This window comes from Macrosteles quadrilineatus, unplaced genomic scaffold, assembly GCF_028750875.1.
Source record: "Macrosteles quadrilineatus isolate MER2022 unplaced genomic scaffold, UCM_ALF_1.0 Scaffold_1__1_contigs__length_201487025, whole genome shotgun sequence".
In the NCBI taxonomy this organism is placed as follows: Eukaryota; Metazoa; Arthropoda; class Insecta; order Hemiptera; family Cicadellidae; genus Macrosteles; species Macrosteles quadrilineatus.
In genome coordinates, this window is record NW_026542594.1 from 61,606,556 (window position 1) to 61,625,607 (window position 19,052).

At 36.7% G+C, this 19,052-nt stretch overlaps 1 protein-coding gene across 1 annotated transcript in view; it reads left to right on the forward strand.

Moving 5' to 3' along the window:
* Window positions 1-4,930: 4,930 nt before the first annotated feature.
* The window catches only part of LOC128983290 (chromatin assembly factor 1 subunit B), a 45,637-nt gene continuing 31,515 nt past the window's right edge, over window positions 4,931-19,052 (forward strand). Inside the window, exons 1-3 of the mRNA XM_054402534.1 lie at window positions 4,931-5,446; window positions 6,350-6,482; window positions 18,571-18,692. Of these exons, the coding sequence (XP_054258509.1) occupies window positions 5,318-5,446; window positions 6,350-6,482; window positions 18,571-18,692 (384 nt within the window). The 5' untranslated portion in view covers window positions 4,931-5,317. The remainder of the gene's footprint in view (window positions 5,447-6,349; window positions 6,483-18,570; window positions 18,693-19,052) is intronic.

Consider the following 19,052-nt stretch of genomic DNA (forward strand, 5'->3'; position numbering starts at 1 on the left):
GTAGCGGAGCATCCAAATATTCAAGTATCTCTTCCTCGTTGTTTACTGCCGCATTTGGTTTGAACACATTCTCAAAGTATTGAGCAAAGGCTTCAGACTTCTCTGTGTTACATTTTGCCCAGCTCCCATCAGATTTTAAAATATGTTAAATTCGAATCTTTGGGCGCTTATTCATTCGCTTCGTAGCTTTCCAGAGGGAATAATCCGAAGCTTCGGAAGGTGATAGAGATTGGGTGTAATTCTCAAACCAGCAATTTTTTACATAATATAACAGCCGCTTCAAATTTCGAGATGCCCTATTAAAATTTGTTTTATCGACTGGATTCCTGCTATTTTGCCAGATTATTCTCAACCTTCTTTTTTCCGCAACCTTCTTTTTTCCGCAATCTTCTTTTTAACAAAAATAGGGTAACTTAATCCAGGTTTCGACAAATAATAAAGGACAGGAGTTAATATTCTCACAGAATTTTTAATAAAAGTTATAAATAAGCCAATGGCGTCTTCTAAATTTTGATTGCTTTGGTCTTTTTGTAAGTGAAGAAATAACCAAATACCTAGGTGTAAGCAGAAACCTAGTTGTTTATAGAGACTCTTTACATGTAAATAGTTATACCAAGAAGGTGCGAGGATTTCAAATACTTAGGAGTCACTTTAGACGGGAGTGAAGAGAAAGAAATTAAAATTATACCCCTACAGAGGGGAATAGAAATAGGGGTGGGGATGTTTACTTACCCACTCAATGGTGACGGATGATAGCCTGGGTGCTATTGCATCAACATGAGTTAGTTCCCCTTAAGCTCCTCATCGGTAATGTGTAGGCCCAGGATATTTTTTTTTGCTACAGATCTCAAGTAGCACCCCGTCCAAGGCTCATCCTTTTTCCTGTAATAAAATTTCGTTGATTTCATTTAATCAGAATTTAAAATGAGATGATTTTTGATATACCAAGTTGACATCTCAAGCAATGGAGCGGCTGTTTTCCCCCAACCTTCCCATTGTTGGGCATAAACATAAAAAACACAAAATAATAAAGATTTGGTATGAAAAGCATAATTATGAGTTGAGTAAATTTATTAAATAGTTCATAAAAACTTATTTTGGAAAAAAACGAGATGAAATTATTTGGCCGAGACGGGTCTCGATCCCGGTACCTTCTACATGTGAGCCTCACGCCTTACCTCTGTGCTAACTGCGCTTGTTGATTATGAGTGTTTTCAAGTGGTGAAAGAGTAGCCGACAGGTGCAATGGTCACAATTAATACTTGAAATATTGTGTATGCTACAGTATAATATGATTCTGTTTAGGCCTCAAGTAGTTGAATTGTTTTTCTGGTAGTTGGAGAGGATACTAGTATTTGAATATAGATTATTTAATTACTATTAGATTAGTAGGCTACTGTTATAATTGATTGTTATATAATTAATTAATATTTTCCCTATAACTATTAAAAACATGCTTAAATAAGTTAAAGAATATTGTAAAAAAAATTGAATTATAATAATTATTATATGTTAAGCAGGTGTTCCCCACTGTATCTAGGATCACAACATCATCTGACTACATTTATTATAGATCAAAATTTTTACAATATTTGTCTTATATTCGGCTGCCATAACATTTATGTACTTTTAAATAAATCAATTCGTTAAAATTCGTTTTAGAATGTTTTATACTTAAACCCAACAAAGGCCCAACGATTCTTTCCTTTGTAGGGCCAACGAATACCAGTTTCCGTTGGGCCAACGTTGGCAAATCGTTAAAATTTCTGCCAACCATTTCCCAACGTTGGGCCGACGATGTGTGCTACTTGGGTACAGTCTTGTATGTAAATTGTATCAGTTGTAAAATAATCCTTAACAAAATTAGCCCGTAAGGGAATAAATCACATGACAGCGCATGCGCAGAAAGTTCTGCCCGGCAGCGACTTGCTTTGGGGCGCATAATTTTGGAGACCTTCGTATTTTGCCCTGAGGGCGCCCGGGGGCGTCTTTTCGACGTGCCCTGCCTCGCCCGGTCCTGTGTGTGGAGCTCCAAGCGCCCGTGCAATTCCCGTCGCACAAGACGCCCCAATGATACTTGACGTCTTTGGGTTGGATCCTCTCCTCTTATGATTAAACCGCCAACCTTCAAGTTATTAGGTGGGTAGTACTAACCACAAAATTACACTGACATTTTCTGTACCCGCTATGAAATCCTGTTTTTTTTTTAATTTTTAAGTTCAAAAGGTGGGAGTATGCAAGATATTGAAACTGTTACAGAATTCCCCTTATAGGGAATAAGCTATTGCCGTAGGTCTTATGGTAAGAGCTGGACCTGGAACCGATTTACTTTTTTCGTTTTGATGTCCCAAGTGGCCAAAAATATCATCCGTTCAAATTAATGTATACATATATGTGTAAGTGTGTGTGTGTCCGTTAGCACGATAACTTGATTAATCTTAATCATCCGATTTTGATGAAATTTGGTACAAGCCACCCGAAACCACGTACAAACAAACGGCTACTTGTTTGCTCAAACGAGTTTGCGAATCAGCATGATTGTCCAATGGGAAAAAGGTTTTACGGGGCAATAATTGGGTTTTCTCCTTTTTGACCCTCCAAATATACAATTTTCCAGTTTCTCTCAAAACTGTTTTTAAGAGCTTAAAACAGATATAGTATATTGAAGTTTTACATAAGGTTATGTTAATAACCGTAAATTACCGGAGAAACTTAAAAAGACTGTAAATTTAAAATTTGAATGTTACTACGGGGAATTAGTAAACTGTTGTACTTCGCTTGTTTATTGGATATATTTTGATCAAACTTGGTCAATTTATTTATTTTGTAACAAGATATATTAATAATGCCACACAAAAACTGATTGTGAATAGATAGAGTGTTGTAGATAGTAAAAAACCCACACATCACTACCCTCCCTGTAGCAGCAAACCTAGGTACTCGCAAAACATCATGTTACTTAAATAGATAACAGATAGATTAAATTAATAGTTTAGTTAATAGATTGATGAAGTGAAAAACCAACCAGGCAAATGGAAATTCACTTAGTCTGTAGGTTTGCTGCAGCTGGGTTATTATGATATCTAATGTAATTCAGGAAAGCGAAATCATCGTAAAGTACTTTATAGCCTACTAGCTGGCCCGACAGACATCGTCCTGTCCTAATGTGGATTTATGTCAATGCTCGTTCATTTTCAAGATGAGCTCGTTCGCATGGCCCAAACACGTCCTGGTTTAAGTTCGTTTGCTACGCTTACTCACTTTAGGTTGGAGCTCGTTCGCTGCGCTCAATTGCCTTCAGGTTAGCTCGTTCGATACGCTAACTCGCCTCCAGAATTTGAAGTTCGTTCACTACGCTCACTCACCTTTTGGTTGCAAATTAGCTGTTGTCATAAATTAAGAAATAGTTATCTGTGCAACTAGTGAGCAAAGGGAGCAATTGACTCACTCGAGAGAAATACTTACTTAGGAATGGTTTCTCGAGTGAGGCAATTGTACTTTGCACTCGAGTTGCACATTATATTTTTCATACAGTTACCATAAAACAAATAAATTGGTAAAGAAACTTGACATATTTTTACACAGAAGTGAACTTTTAATAATATGACAATGATACAACAGTACAACTACAACAGCTGACCAGCTGATTTACAGCCAGTGCTGCCAACGTATTTCGAGCACATACTACCTTGTCGGAATGGGCACACGGAAGGGACTAAGGCTTAAGGTGTAGTGACGTCATATCTCTAGTGGGTAATGTCTTCTCTTGAGGCGACACGATTACCGTTACGAAACGAAGTGATTTCAGCGGCGTTCGTGGCATAGTTGGTAGCGTTTCGGATTGGTGTGCAGGAGGTCCCGGGTTCGAATCCCGCTGGTAGCACTGACTTTTTGTCATCAAATTTTTCATATCAGCAAGTTTGGTTGGTTAGGTTAGGTTATGACAGTTTAATTTTATAATACTACATTTTAAAATTAATTTCATAATTAATTAAAAATTATAAGTAATTATTAATTAGATTTTTATCTTATATAGTTTTTATATTATCAGCAAGTCTGGTTGGTTAGGTTATGTTATGACAGTTTAATTTTAAAAATTAAAAATTTATTTTATATTTTTAAAACAATATTTTATAATTAAAAAGTTAATTTTATAACTAAAAAAATTAATTTAAATTATTTCAACTTAGCAGTTCTAGCGGCGAACGCTGACACTACAAGATATGTTAGCCTTAGTCCCTCCCGTGTGCCCCACCGCTACCTTGTCTGCATGTTACGCGCTCATTATTTCGTGCCTTTACGTTGCAAATCTGGAGTGAGTAAGACAAAGTAATTAGAGTGAGACAATGTTAACATTGTCTCACTGATGAGCGAATTGGCCACTTTGCTTTCTCAAATCAGTGAGAGAGTAGCCTACATTGATTGTTAGGTAACAGTAGGAAAAATAATAGTGCTGCACCCTGTTGGTAAACCTACTAACTATTTAATGCTATTGAACACCACAGAGTCAAATTGTTTAGTTTCACCAGCTGTTAAGATTCTTAAATTCCATTTAAATATGAGTACTCATAAGGTTAACAAGGGAAACTCCAGTCCAGAGCCACTGGGGTGGAGCCCTTTTGACGGATCTGCACCAAACTTCACACACACCATCTTTGAATGGTGCCTGAAAGTTTCATTACAATCTATCGAGCGGTTTCGGAGTCCATAACGTTCAAATATATATACAAACTTCCTCTTTTATATATATAGATTGTGGAAGACTATCGTAAAATGGGAGTATGTTTAATCTATGGGACTACGTACATGCATTTATATACAAAACATTACTGTAACGCGTTTAAGCCGGCAATAATGGAAATGTCTTGCGAAAGAGTGAGAACAAGAAGATATGACAGAAGAGAGAACAGAGAAGAGGAAGAGATTTTTGGTTTGGGTTTGGCGGGAGATTGTTATGAAGTGGTGGGAAAGTTCCATTAATTCTATTATTCCATTGATTGTCCATTGATCTCATTGTTTTACTTTAAGGATATTCGTTTTTCGCTTGTCACTTCATTCATACATTGTGTCAATTCGAATGCTCGATTCAGAAATTTAGAATTTCGTAATCATAGAGACTCTTATAGCCTATCAACATCCCATCGTAAGGTTAGCCTAACAGAATTGTCTAGGCATCGGCCTACTGCACAAATTTACAAATAAATAATGACACAGGTTTAAATCAGATAGTCTTGGCCAAGGTCGATGTTTGTTTGTAGGCCTAGCTCGAATCACACAAGTAGCCTAACTCAACCCATCTAGGCCTATTTTGAAAAAAATGAAGTGTACTATTCCAGAGATCTCTTGGCACAACAGAGACCCAGTATTGAGCCTACATATTCAACCAACTAAGGGAAATGAAAGTTTCTATCGTCTGGCAACCGGAGGAACGGATTCACACGTTTTGGTAACTAGCCGTAGTTGTTATTTAGCGTATAGGCCTAAGAGGATTTAAAAAAATAGGCTAATCATAGGTACTATTTGTAATAATCCTATAGGGAGGTAAATTTGCAATTAGGCCTAAGTTAATTAAGTTATGAGTGAAAAACACATTTCACACATTTAGCAATAAATTAGCTACATACTTAAGAATGAATAGCCTAACAATAGCTAGGGATGTTCCGATACAAGCTTGCAGCCGATATTTGTTACTTATCAATACAGTATCGAATCAAAAGTAAGTTTATCAATACCCGATATTATTTGACCTAAAATACTGTTGGTATCAAATCAAAAGTTTATTGAAACAAAAAAACAGTTTAAGTTAAATTGTGATAAAGACTGAATAAGACCAAGCTTAGTGACTTTTGGGAACAGGTTTTTGTACAATAACTCACCTTTGGTATCTTAGCCATGTTAACTTGCACACTGAACATGGCTGGGAAAATTGAGTGTGAGTATGACACGGTGTAGGCTATATAGCCTACCTTTATGGTTCAAAAATTCATACAATTCAGTAAGGACGACAGGTTTTCCATGTTAGCCTATTTTACCTACTAATTGTTGAGCGCATCAGTCAGGCAACTGTAAATTTGGACCATGATTTAATAGGCTACACAACTGGCTAAGTTATTCCAACCAATAGGTCCTAGTTAACCTTTTTCATAGGTTGAGAAAATGATATACTGTAGTGGGTAAGATAATGAGTATGATCTCAGAGCCTTATATAAGTTAATGTAGCTGACTAAGTAGGCTACTACATTTTACTTGATGCTCTGTGTGGTTATGGAAGTAAACTTATTCCGCATTAAAATTACAGTTTAATCTGAATTTAAAATCAATAAAACTTTACCGTATTGACATATTTCAGATTTGGCTGTTGTCTGTTGCGAAAGGAGGTGTAGCATCTGTGGAATGTGCTGCAGATCTTACTCGTCACACCAAACCTGTAAACTGTGTTCGTTTTTCACCGTCAGGTAGCATATTGGCCTCTGGAGATGATGGTTTGTAAAAAGGGTACATTTATTATAGTTTTAGAACTATCAAATATTGTTTTAGTTTAGGTAGAATAACCAGCCTAGTGCAAATTGTAAGCAGGCCATATCAAGTAAATCCTAGTCTATATATTTTACAATCCTAAACCTTTTTAGGATACTATTAGCAATAATGTGTCCATTCTGCGGACGGGGATTTTGTAGTCAGTTCAAACATTATTATAGGCCTATTCAGAACAGCAGTTTGTTTGAATATAAAGTTTTCATTGATCTAAATGCAGACAACACTTCTCATTATAGGCCTACACATAACTAAACACGTTCAATGCTAAAGAAAATTAAAAAATCAAATTGTGTTGCTAAAAAACTTTATTGTTGTATTTAACGTTGCTTTTTGTGTCCTTATTCAAATACAATATTATATAAAACCATCGGAAGTGAATATGACGTCAAAAAGTGACGTCATCCTAATGGGTCAGTATTGACCCATCAGGATCCAGAGCACAGAAAACCTACTAGGCCCTACTATAACCCAGAATGCCAACCACATGGTGAAAACCATTAAGTGTTTTGAGAGAGCTTTGCGGCAAAGCTCTCTGCTTTGCCTGTCAAGCCGTAGGCAGCGCCACCAGCTTTGCCATGCACGCAGCATAGCATGCTGGTGGCTCTGCCTATGAATTGACAGGCAAAGCTCTCTCAAAACACTTAATGCTTTTTACCATGCAGTTGGCATTCTGGTTTATAGTACTGCAGTATATAGAACCAACTCTTATAGTTGAAACAGCTGGCTAAGTTTCTTTAATTTCCTTTAAATATGAATACTCATAAGGTTAACATGGGAAACTGCAGAGCCACTGGGGCAGAGCCCGAAAGGATTTTTGGAATAAGAATATGCCTATATGTTAATCGGGAATGTGAGCTATCATCATGCCAAATTTCAGCCCAATCCGACCAGTATTTTTCGCGTTTACTTGTCACAAACATACATAGCCTACATCCATACATCCAAACTTTATCATTTATAATATAGGATTTACAACGACATAAATGAAAACAACTTAGATACATGGCCATGATCTTCTTTATCAATCCTAACCTCCGAAGTTGGGTTGTGACGACTTTTACTTCTAGCAGCATGGTCTTATCACTCCATAGAGTTATGTATTTTTGCAAACAGGTGTTTGATAATATTTTACTGTATTATTTATTTTTAATTTCAATTAATGAATCAAACATGATGTTAGCGGCGAAGTTTCTTTGGTAATTTAATATGAGGGATTGGTCGGTTTTGGTTGCGTTACATGTTAAATAGGCCTATATGAAAATTTTCTACTGTATTTAACTTGTTGCTTTTTGGGGCTTTGTGTAAGATTTGTAAGTTAGCATTATTGAGGTGTTGGAATGGTTTTCTGATAATAGGTTGATGTTTGATGAGCTGGTTGGGTTCTTTTAGGCGAGTTGTTTTTAAAAAAGCTGGTAAATACATCCGCCCGTTTGCCCAAAATAAAATTTTCTACAAATAAACCTGTGGCTTGAAGAGGAAGGCAATACCGGTATCAGCAACTCGTCTTCCACACTCCAAGCTTTGGAGTCCATAAACAGCAGATATTGCCTTGACTGGGGTGTTGATGAAGTTGAACCCAGCACGGCAACCAAGAAGCCTCATGAAGCGTCTCTGGACTGATTGAAGATGATTGATTTGACCGAAGGGGTATGGTGACCAGACCACAGAGGCATACTCGAGCAGCTGACAAACTAAAGCCTTGAACAGGATCGTTGAGGAGTACAATTTTCGTTTTGGCAGGATATGCTGACATATCATTCGCTATACACCAACTGATGAAATTTGTAGAAGAACATCAAAGATGCTGAGAAAGAACAGAAGGCAACATACAGTCAAAGAGAATGCTGCAGAGTGCAGACACCTACTGGTGCGATAGCGGCAGATGCCCTTGGGCTCAATAGGAAGACCCTGAGGAAAGTGGTTGGCTTCATCAGCGTCCACCGTGTATTCCGCAGACATCTACTCAAAATGGAAATTCAAGTTGAAAGCCTTTTAAAATAGAAAATGTGGTGAGGAGGAGGAGGAGACAGCCTTCCACGTGATATTTAAATATGCCCAGCCCTTGGCCTATCGACTGGAGATAAAAGGGAAGAACAAGTAACCATAGTCAAAATGATCTCATGGCTCAATAAGAACCTGGGATTTGACGGAGGATGAGGACCTGTGAATGAGGGTGCACAATAAATTGTTTCAGCTGCGATGCTATCCATGGTCTAGGCCTACTATTAAGCCTGGCCCTCTGTAAAAAAAAAAAAAAATACTACAATGTCGAGGGCTTCTTAAAGTAGTTGATATTCAGTGTGAGAGTTGACCTCTGCAAACAGCTTTATGTCATCAAAGAACAGTAGAAAAGACACCTTTATATTATCTTGAATGTCATTGATAAATTGAGAACAAGGGTGGGCCGAGATGAGAACCCTGCGGTATGCCGGAGCTCGCAATGAAGCTAGCAGAGTCGTGGGACTGAAAGGCAATAGCTAGACGTCAATCAGAAAGATATTTCTCAAACCATAGAAGCATCCTGCCCAACGCCATAGCCCTCCAGCTTTCCAAGAAGATGACGGTGACTAGTCTTGTCAAAGGCTTTGCTGAAATCTATGTATAAATGATTGAAACTATTGATATGTGAACAAGGGAAACTGTTTACAAATTAATTCATGATGGTTTGCTTGAAAAATATTCACTCAAATGTGTAAAATACAATTTATTCTGAAATGGCGACCATACGAATGCCTAGATATTTTAAGCCAAGTATGAATGGAGACGAGTGTAGGATGAATGGCGCGATCTTCTGGTCTTGTTAGTGACTAAGGCGGACATTTTCCTTAGACACAGCTGTTAATTAATAGCCCAGCTGCTAGTTAATAGCCCATACAGCTAATGGCAATTAAGGGACCTACAGTTTATAGTGGAATAAAATAAATAAAAAATGTTCATAGCATAAACTAACATTTAGAACCCAGACCCTACCACAAACTTAATTTACACACATGTTATAACTGGGAGCTTTAGTTAAACGTAACACATTTCCTGAAATTGTAAATACCCAAATATGTAGTAAAAAAAATGTAATTTAATACAACAAGAAAAGAAAGTACAACAACTAAGAACAAGTAACAAGTAAGAACAAGTAAGAAAGGTGCAACACCGATGATAACCTAGCTGTAAATGGTGATATGTTTGTACCTAAAAGTGATCCTCGCTACCATACTTTTCTTGGTAAAAGTATATAGGTACAGTAGAACCTCGCTTATCTTTCACCTACGGGACCGGGACCATGGTCGGAACAGCAAAAAGGTCGGATTATCAGAGGAATGTGTTTATTCAAATTTCCTGAAATTGTAAATACCCAAATATGTAGTAAAACAAATTAATTTAATACAACTGTAAGAAAGGTGCAACACCAATGATAACCAAGCTGTAAATGGTGATGTGCATACTGAAAGTCTCAAATATGGAACTTTTTCAGTATGCAGAACTGTTGAATATTGCAACCCAACTCATCTAGTATGGATTAATAACAAACCATCATATGTTTTACATGTATGCAGTTGTTTACTAAAAAAATATATTTTTCCTACAGTCACCCGACAAAGTTGGCTTCCTTGTACAGTTTATAGTACAGAAAGCTGCTAATTGCTGCATATTTATACTTTGCCGTACGGTTTATACTTTGCCGTACGGTTTATACTTTGCCGCACATCAGGATTCCAACGAAACAACACAAAACAGCGTGGTTGGATTATGCACGTAATCCGTGTACGCTTGGAAATAGGTTGGCAACACTTAAAGATAATTATACTATGAGCAGCTGATTGACTATTATAACTACGATTTAACGTGTCATTTCGTGTTTATAGTTTCGGTATTTCTGAACTTTCTGGACTTTTCTTTTAAACGTTTTTAAAACCTTCCTACGATCTTAATAAACAAGAAAATACCTTTTAAGCACTTTTTTTTAGGCGCGGAAACCACTTCAAATTACAAAAACATACGGAACTATATTCTCAAAACGCGGAGCACATTTCTTGCCGAGGAAAAATAGCGGAGTGATATGGACCGCGGGTACTACTTTCTCTAGGGCACCATTTGTGTTGCCAGCTGAACCTAAAAACGTGTTGCATAGTGTTTGAAAGACTAATTATTTATATGCTTTATAGTGACTGTAGGAAAAATATAATGTGTAACACGAGTGAAAAGGGCCTTTGCTGCACTCGAGATCATTCCACACTCGCCTGCGGCTCGTGCGTAAACATTGCTCTCGTGTGCAGCAAAGTGCCACTTTCACCACTAGTTACACAAATAACAATTTCAGTGTTGTGTTGTGTTTGTAAGAGTTTATAACATTTATTCTTTCATTAACTTAAATTTCACCAACAAAGGTTATGGGCCATTTGGAATAATAAAATAATCATTTTACAGTATTCTGTGCTTAAAAATAAGTAAAATGAGTTTTGGCTATAGAATTGAACCTTTCAAACAAAATAATTATGACACTTGGAAAATTCAAGCTGAAGCTATATTAATCCAACAAAACCTAATGGAATATGTATCTGGGGAGAACAAATGTCCTGAGGATGAAATTGGTAAGAATGCCTGGATAGTTCAAGATCTTAAAGCAAAATCAGAACTAATATTGATAATTTCACCTAGTGAATTGAAATTAGTAAAAAACTGCAAAACTTCCAAAGAAGTATGGGATTGCCTGCAGAACAATTACCAAAGTTCTGGTCCTGCAGGGAAAGCCACATTATTAAAGCAGTTAATAGTCCATAAAACGAAAGATGGAGAAGATGCTAGGGATCATGTCAACAAATTTATGGAGATTGTTGACAAACTTCGAGACATCATTATCAATTCAGACTTACTTAGCATTATGCTACTTTACAGCTTATCATCATCATTTGAAAATTTCTGGGTAGCAATTGAGTCTAGAGACACTTTACCTTCTCCTAATGATTTAAAAATAAAAGTAATTGAGGAGAGTGAAGCTAGGTCAAGAGACACTTGTACGAATAATGAAGATACACTGTATTGCAAAACAAACCAGTTCAACACCAAGAAAGGTATTCACAACACTTATAGTCATAAGAAACAAGATGAGAACAACACTACAAAAGTAGGTTTCAAAGTTAAATGTTTTGGATGTGGAAAAATCGGACACAAAGCCAACAACTGTAGATCCAAACAAATGGGAAATAGTTTTAAAGCAGAGGCTGAATGTTTCTCTTCAAATTTGAACATTTTAGGTTCTACTTCATCTGATTGGTGTATTGATAGTGGATGTACATCGCACATGTGTGGAGAGAAATCACAGTTCAGAGATATAAAAAATTCAAACGGAATTTTGAAACTTGCTTCTAAAAGAAAGACATCTGACGTTTCTGGAACAGGAACTGTTTCGCTGGAATTAAAAAATTCTGAAATCATACATTTGAATAACACTCTTTTTGTACCAGACTTGGCAACAAATCTAATGAGTGTCAGTAAAATAACAGATAAAGGATTTAAAGTGATTTTTGAAAAAGAGAAAGCTGTCGTACAAAACCAAAGAGGAAATGTAATTGTGGCAGCAGAACGTCAGGGTGGTCTTTATTATGTTAAAAGTACAAAATCTATAATGGTAAAAGAAAAATCAAACTATACAAAAGAACCTGAGATCATAGATTGGCATAAGAAGTTAGGTCATCTAAACGAGGTTGACTTAAAAACAGCTTTACAAAATGAATCTTTGAATGGATTAACCTTCAACATGAAAGACAAAATTGGAGAATGTGAAACGTGTATTAAAGGAAAATTGACACAAACACCATTTCAATCAAGAAAGATTGCAAATAATGTAGTCTTGTTAGAAGTCATGCATTCTGACATTGTAGGTCCTATGAAAGTAACACCTGGAGGAAATAAGTATTTTGGAACATTCATTGATGAACATTCAAGATACTGCTATGTATATTTTTTGAAAAGTAAAGACGAAATTTTTTAACGTTTCAAAGAATATAAATATGAGGTGGAAAATCAAACAGGAAATAAAATCAAGTTTCTGCAAACAGATAACGGCAAAGAATATTGTAATGGTGAATTTGACAAGTTCTTGAAAGAAGGTGGTATAAGGCGAAGACTAACAGTTCCATACACGCCGCAGCAAAATGGTTTGGCTGAAATAAAAAATAGAACATTATTGGATATGGCAAGATGTTTACTGATAAAATAAAATCTACCAGGATATATGTGGGCTGAAGCTATTAACACATCCAACTACCTATATAAGAAATCGATGTCCTTCAAAAGCTACTGAACACTTAACGCCATATGAAAAATGGACTGGAAGAAAGCCTTCAGTAAGACACTTGAAAGTATTTGGATCAAAAGTATTTGTATTAAAGCTTCAAGAAAAGGAAAATTTTATCTGAAAGCGGAGCAAGGAATATTTGTGGGGTATGCAAGCAATTCAAAAGCATACAGAATTTGGATGCCACAACAAAAGCAAGTTAAAACTGCAAGAGAAGTAAAAGTTCTTTCAAAAATGTACTATGAAAGAAATGATGATGTAAATGATTACAATCTTCTTGAGCGAAATAAAATAAAATAAAGTGATAAAAAAGATCAAGATTTTTGCATTATTCCGATCAAACAGAGCGAAAATAATGATGACCAGTCTAATTTTGACACTATATTTGAAGAAGAAAATGACAGTGAAATGGAAAATGATATTACTTTCGAAGATGATATTGAAAATCAACCTGATGACTCACAAAGATCAAATGAACATTTAGACACTGATGAAATAAGGGTATCACAGAAAAGGCAAAGAAAACCTCCTCTGTGACAAAAGATTATCAAATGTCAGCTACCTGCAATGAAGATTCAACTTTAGAATCTTCAGAGGAATGGAATGAAGCAATAAAAGAGGAAATAAAAGCTCATTTAAAAAATGAAACTTGGGAGCTCGAGGATAGAAACAAAAAAATTAATGTAATTGGTTGTAAAATGGTATTAAAGAAGAAACTAAAACCAAATGGAGAGCTAGAAAGAAGAAAAGCACGATTGGTAGCAAAAGGATTTGCACAAAAACCAGGCATTGACTACGATGAAAATTTTGCTCCGGTAGCAAAGCTAAGTTCAATAAGACTTATGCTTGGACTTGCTGTTGAAGATGATCTAAGTATTGATCAAATGGACGTTTCAACTGCTTTTCTAAATGGAGAAATAAAAGAAAAAAATATACATGGAACTTCCTAACAACTTTGAGAGATACCTCCAAGAAATAATGGTGGATGAGAGTAAAAATGAAGATAAAAACTATTCAACAAAACAAAGAAAATGACTACTGACTTAAAAAATTCTCAAAACAAAAAGGTTTGTCTACTAAAAAAGGCAGTTTACAATCAGGAAGACAGTGGTATATGAAGCTTGATGAAAAACTAAAGGAACTGAAATTCACACCATCTCAAGCTGATCCTTGTATACAGGGTGGTAAAAAAGTCCCTGGACAGTTAAATATTAAAAGAAATAATGCAGATAGAGCTACAATACTTGGTACAAAGTTACAGGGCATAAAACTATATTTTAACACATATTCAGTGATCCAATAACTCTTCAGGGGGACGGCCCACAAGGAGTCGGAAGAAAATCTTAAATAGAAGCATAGGTCAATATGCACATCAAATTAAAGGGCTTCTTTAGTAGAATACAATGCCGCAAACCGCACTTCAAAAGGTTGATCCTGCGCAAAATGGCAGATGTTCAAAGATTTCTTGAATCCGCCATTTTGAATCTTTGAACGACTGCCATTTTTTACTCAGGCATTCTTTTGAGCTTGAATTTACGGCATCGTAATCTACTAGTGAAGACCTTTAATTTGATGTGCATATCGACCTATGCTTACGTTAACAATTTTCTTCCGATTCCTAGGGCTGTGCCCCCTGAGGATAAAGTGTATAATAGCAATGTAAATTAAATGAATCTTTGAACAACTGTCATTTTGTGCAGGGTCAACCTTTTGAAGTGCGGTTTGTGGCATTGTATTCTACTAAAAAAGACCTTTAATTTGATGTGCATATTGACCTATGCTTCCATTTAAGATTTTCTTCCGACTCCTTGTTGGCCGTCCCCCTGAAGAGTTATTGGATTACTGAATATGTGTTAAAATATAATTTTATGCCCTGTAACTTTGTACCAAGTATTGTAGCTCTATCTGCATTATTTTTTAAAATATTTAACTGTCCAGGGACTTTTTTACCACCCTGTATACATTTCAACAGAAGGTGGATGCAAATCAATAATCTCTGTATATGTAGATGACATTTTAATTGCTACGAAGAACCAAAAATACCGCAATTACATCAAAGCCCAGCTCATGAAAACTTTTGAAATGAGAGATTTAGGTGAACTAAGCTATTATATATATCAATATCAATGTCACAAACGAAATACATAAATGAAGTCCTGAAAAAATTCAATATTAACTCCACTAACACCGGGTCTAAAATTGGTTAAAGGACATGAAAAAGATTGTAACTACCCATACCAAAATTTAATCGGTTCATTGATGTATTTGTCAATAGCCACAAGACCTGACATAACACATGCTGTGAGTTACCTGAGCCAATATAACTCTTGTTTGGAAAAGAACACTGGATTGCTGCAAAGAGGGTTCTCAGATATTTGCAAGGCTCAAAGAACTTGTGTCTTGAATTTTTCAAAACAGGAAAGCCATTAATTGGAGCAGCAGCTGCAGATTGGGCATGCAGTGAAGACAGGAGAACATACACCGGCTACTGTTTTAAATTTGGCGGTGCTGTAATCTCCTGGGAATCAAAAAAGCAGAGGACTGTAGCTCTGTCTACGAGTGAAGCGGAATACATGTCAATGACTGAAGCAGCAAAAGAAGCCATTCACTTAAAATAATTGATTAATGATATGGGAAGACCTCAAGAAGTCATTGAAATATTTTGTGATAACCAATCAGCTATTACAATGGCTAAAAACTCCATTATAGGAAGTAAATCTAAACGGGAAAAAGTACAAAATGGAGGAATAAAATTGAACTACAAACCCACAGAATACATGCTTGATGATATTTTTACTAAAGGACTAAGCGAACCAAAACATCACAAATTTCAAAAGTGCCTAGGACTTTTACCTAGCTAAGTTGGGTGAGAGGGGATGTTGAATATTGCAACCCAACTCATCTAGTCTGGATTAATAACAAACCATCATATGTTTTTACATATATGCAGTTGTTTACTAAAAAAATATATTTTTCAGTGTTGTGTTGTGTTTGTAAGTTTATAACATTTATTCTTTCATTAACTTTAATTTCACCAACAAACACCACCAAGTGCCGGATTTACCACTAGCAAGCAAAAGGGGGCCGCAAGCCAAAGGGGGCCACAGAGGATTGAGAAAAACATGTTTTAGATCCCAAAAACGAATTATTTTTTAAAACCACCATTTTGCCACGAGACCATAATGATGTCTCCGCTAACCGAGGGAGATGTTCACGATTTTGCTACGGCCCCGGGTGCTTATGATGATGTCCCCGTGATTGCAGCCCACGGGAGACGTTCACGATTTAGCCGCGGCCGCGGGTGGCGGTGCTGTGTCCTCACGATCGCAGCCCACTGGAGACGTTCAAGAATTAACCGCTGTCGCGAGTGTTGATGATCCCCATGTTTGCGGCTCACGGGAGATATTAACGATTTCGCCGCGGCTGGGGGTGTCAATAAGGATAACCCCGTGATGGCTTCCTGAGGGGGATGCTTACAATTTCGGCACGGCAGCGGGTGACAATGATGATGTCCTCATGATCGCAGTCCAGGTGATATGTTTTGAACACGCCTATACCGCGATCGCAAGTGGCCCGCGGGAGATGTTCACGATTTTACTGTGGACACGGGTGACGGTCCTCAAGGTCACAGCTCACGAGATATGATCACGATTTCGCCGCAGTCGCTAGTGTCGAGGATGATGTCCGCTTTGTTGCAGCCCGGGGGATGTTCATGATTTTGCCATGGTCACGGTCACAGATACTTATGATGGCTTTGACATGGTTTTATCAATTATTTCAATTATCAATCATTGAGATGGGGACGCCACCTAGGTGCGTATTTTAACCCAAATATGAGTGAAAGATGAGTGTAGAATGGTGTGTGATGACCTGTGTAGCTTTGTTACTGACTAATATCAGCGGTTTCATTAGTCAGGATCATTTATTTAAAGCCCAATGATCAGGAACAGCTGGGTCCAGTTTCGAACCATCAAAAAGCTACTGACTTTTCTCAGGATCGAACCGGCGACCTTTAGAAGAGATGTCCCACGATTTCATCCACGATCGCGGGTGTCGATGATGGTGTCTCTTTAATGCCTAGGAGATATTCACGATTACTTCTGCGATCGCAAGGAATTTCCATCCCAGGGGGAGGGCCGCTCAAGTAATTTGGCCTAGGGCCGCAAGTACCCTAAATCCGGCACTGATGCAGACGATACAATGGTGCTATGTACGGCACCCAGTATTGACTCCCTGCGGCACACACTCGACAGGGAGGTACAAGCTCTCAGAGACTGGTTCCACGTGAATGGGTTGGTTATGAATGATAATAAAACTGAGCTTATAGAGTTTAGTTCTAATAATAATCAATATAAAACAGATAAAATTACAACATCGAAATCTAAAATGCCACTGCAGCAAAATGTGAATTTTTTAGGTATAACTGTCAATGAAAATCTTAACTGGAAATCACAAGTTGTTAATTTAATCAAACGATTAAACCGCTGTATTTTCTCTCTTCGCACAATCAGACAAGCTGTTAACTTAAAGACTCAGCTTATAGTTTATCATGCTTATTTTTCTTCAATAATGACATATGGTATTCTGGTTTGGAGAAACTCATGCCACTCCAACAAAATATTCAAACTTCAACAAAAAGCAATTAGAATTATTAGGCGAGTTCCTCGTAGAACTCCTTGTGAAAATCTTTTTCAAACATTTTCAGTTTTAACATTTAATGATCACTATATTTTAGAAATTTCAAATTGGGTTAAAGACAATCTATCCTCATTCATGACCCAACCCATTCATTCCCATCACACTAGATTTAAGAGTTATATTGAGCCTGAAACCCATAGGTTAGAGAAATTTCATTTTTCTCACCAATATATATATATATATATATATATATATATATATATTTTTTTTTTTTTTTTTTTTTTTTTTGTATGTGAGTGATACAGTTTTTTGCTCCTACTGTCCCGTGGTGTAAATCTGAATTTTTGTGCGGCTTACATTGGTTTGATGACTCCTGCAGCAGTAGCAGTAGTGATGAGCTGGTATTATATTGTTTAAAAATAGAGACGAGTATGTACATCCAATCAACAGATAAAGAAAGCGTTACGGCGAATCTCATCTCTTAATGCGTGATCTCAAGGGTGACAATGACAAATTGATTTTAGAATGAATGTACTGTATGGACTCAAAATTTTTGACCGCCACATTTAAAAAGATTGCTCAAGGAGCGAACGGTAGCCACGCATCGCCAGTTAGCGGGCATGGCACAAGGCCTTGGTCCTGCTGTGTGAATATGATATGCGATATTTTTAAAAGTAGATAGCGTACATCCAAGAGCTTTTTGAGACTTTGAATGTTGGCGCTGGGGTATGGAATGGCTTTGACAGAAAATCCGTTCAGTGGCCTATATTTACTGTTCTGTAGCTCGGATTGGACATATTTCTCACCCTAAAAATGTTAATTAACTCTGTTACCCTTGCTCTTCATGAATATTTTTCTGCTCTTTTGATTATGTGGCCTTTTTTTCTGGCCATAGTGTCCTACAACCAATGTATGTTGTTGGGCCACCTGATAATGTCAGCCCTTGAACTGTTATTTTTGAGGGACAAATTTGTGAAACAAACAAATCATCAAGCTATCGCACAAGCAGGCCTTGTTCAAATAATGGGACCCTAAAATATTTTGTAACATTTAATGGACAAGTTTTTTCTCATAGTTAAAAATAATGTGTATCAATGTTTCAGAGGCTTGCATCATTTTATGGAAAATGAAAAAATCAAATGATCCTCCAGAACTCTTCAAAGAGGAAGGCGAATCTTTCAAGGAACAATGGACAAGTGTCAAGGTGTTGCGAGGGCATTTACAGGTATCAAGCTTTTACTTAGGCTACCCATTAAAATATAGGCTTTAAAAAAGAGTTCATTGTAAACGTAGGGTGTGTACCAACCGGGAGAAAACCTTGAATTTCAAGGGACCTGGAAAAAATGTGGAAAGAATGTATGGTTTTGCAAATACAGTTCCTCATGCTTAGGGAATGGGGTGAGGTTCATAACTCCAAGTTTTCATAACTCCAAGTACTTTTAAATACAACATTTCATAACTCCAAGTAAAATTATGTCCAAGTAAATTAAAACCAAAATATCATAAGACCAAGTTTCATAACTCCAAGCGTTCATAACTCCAAGATTCATAAGTCCAAGTTAAAATAAAACCAAGTAAATTAAAA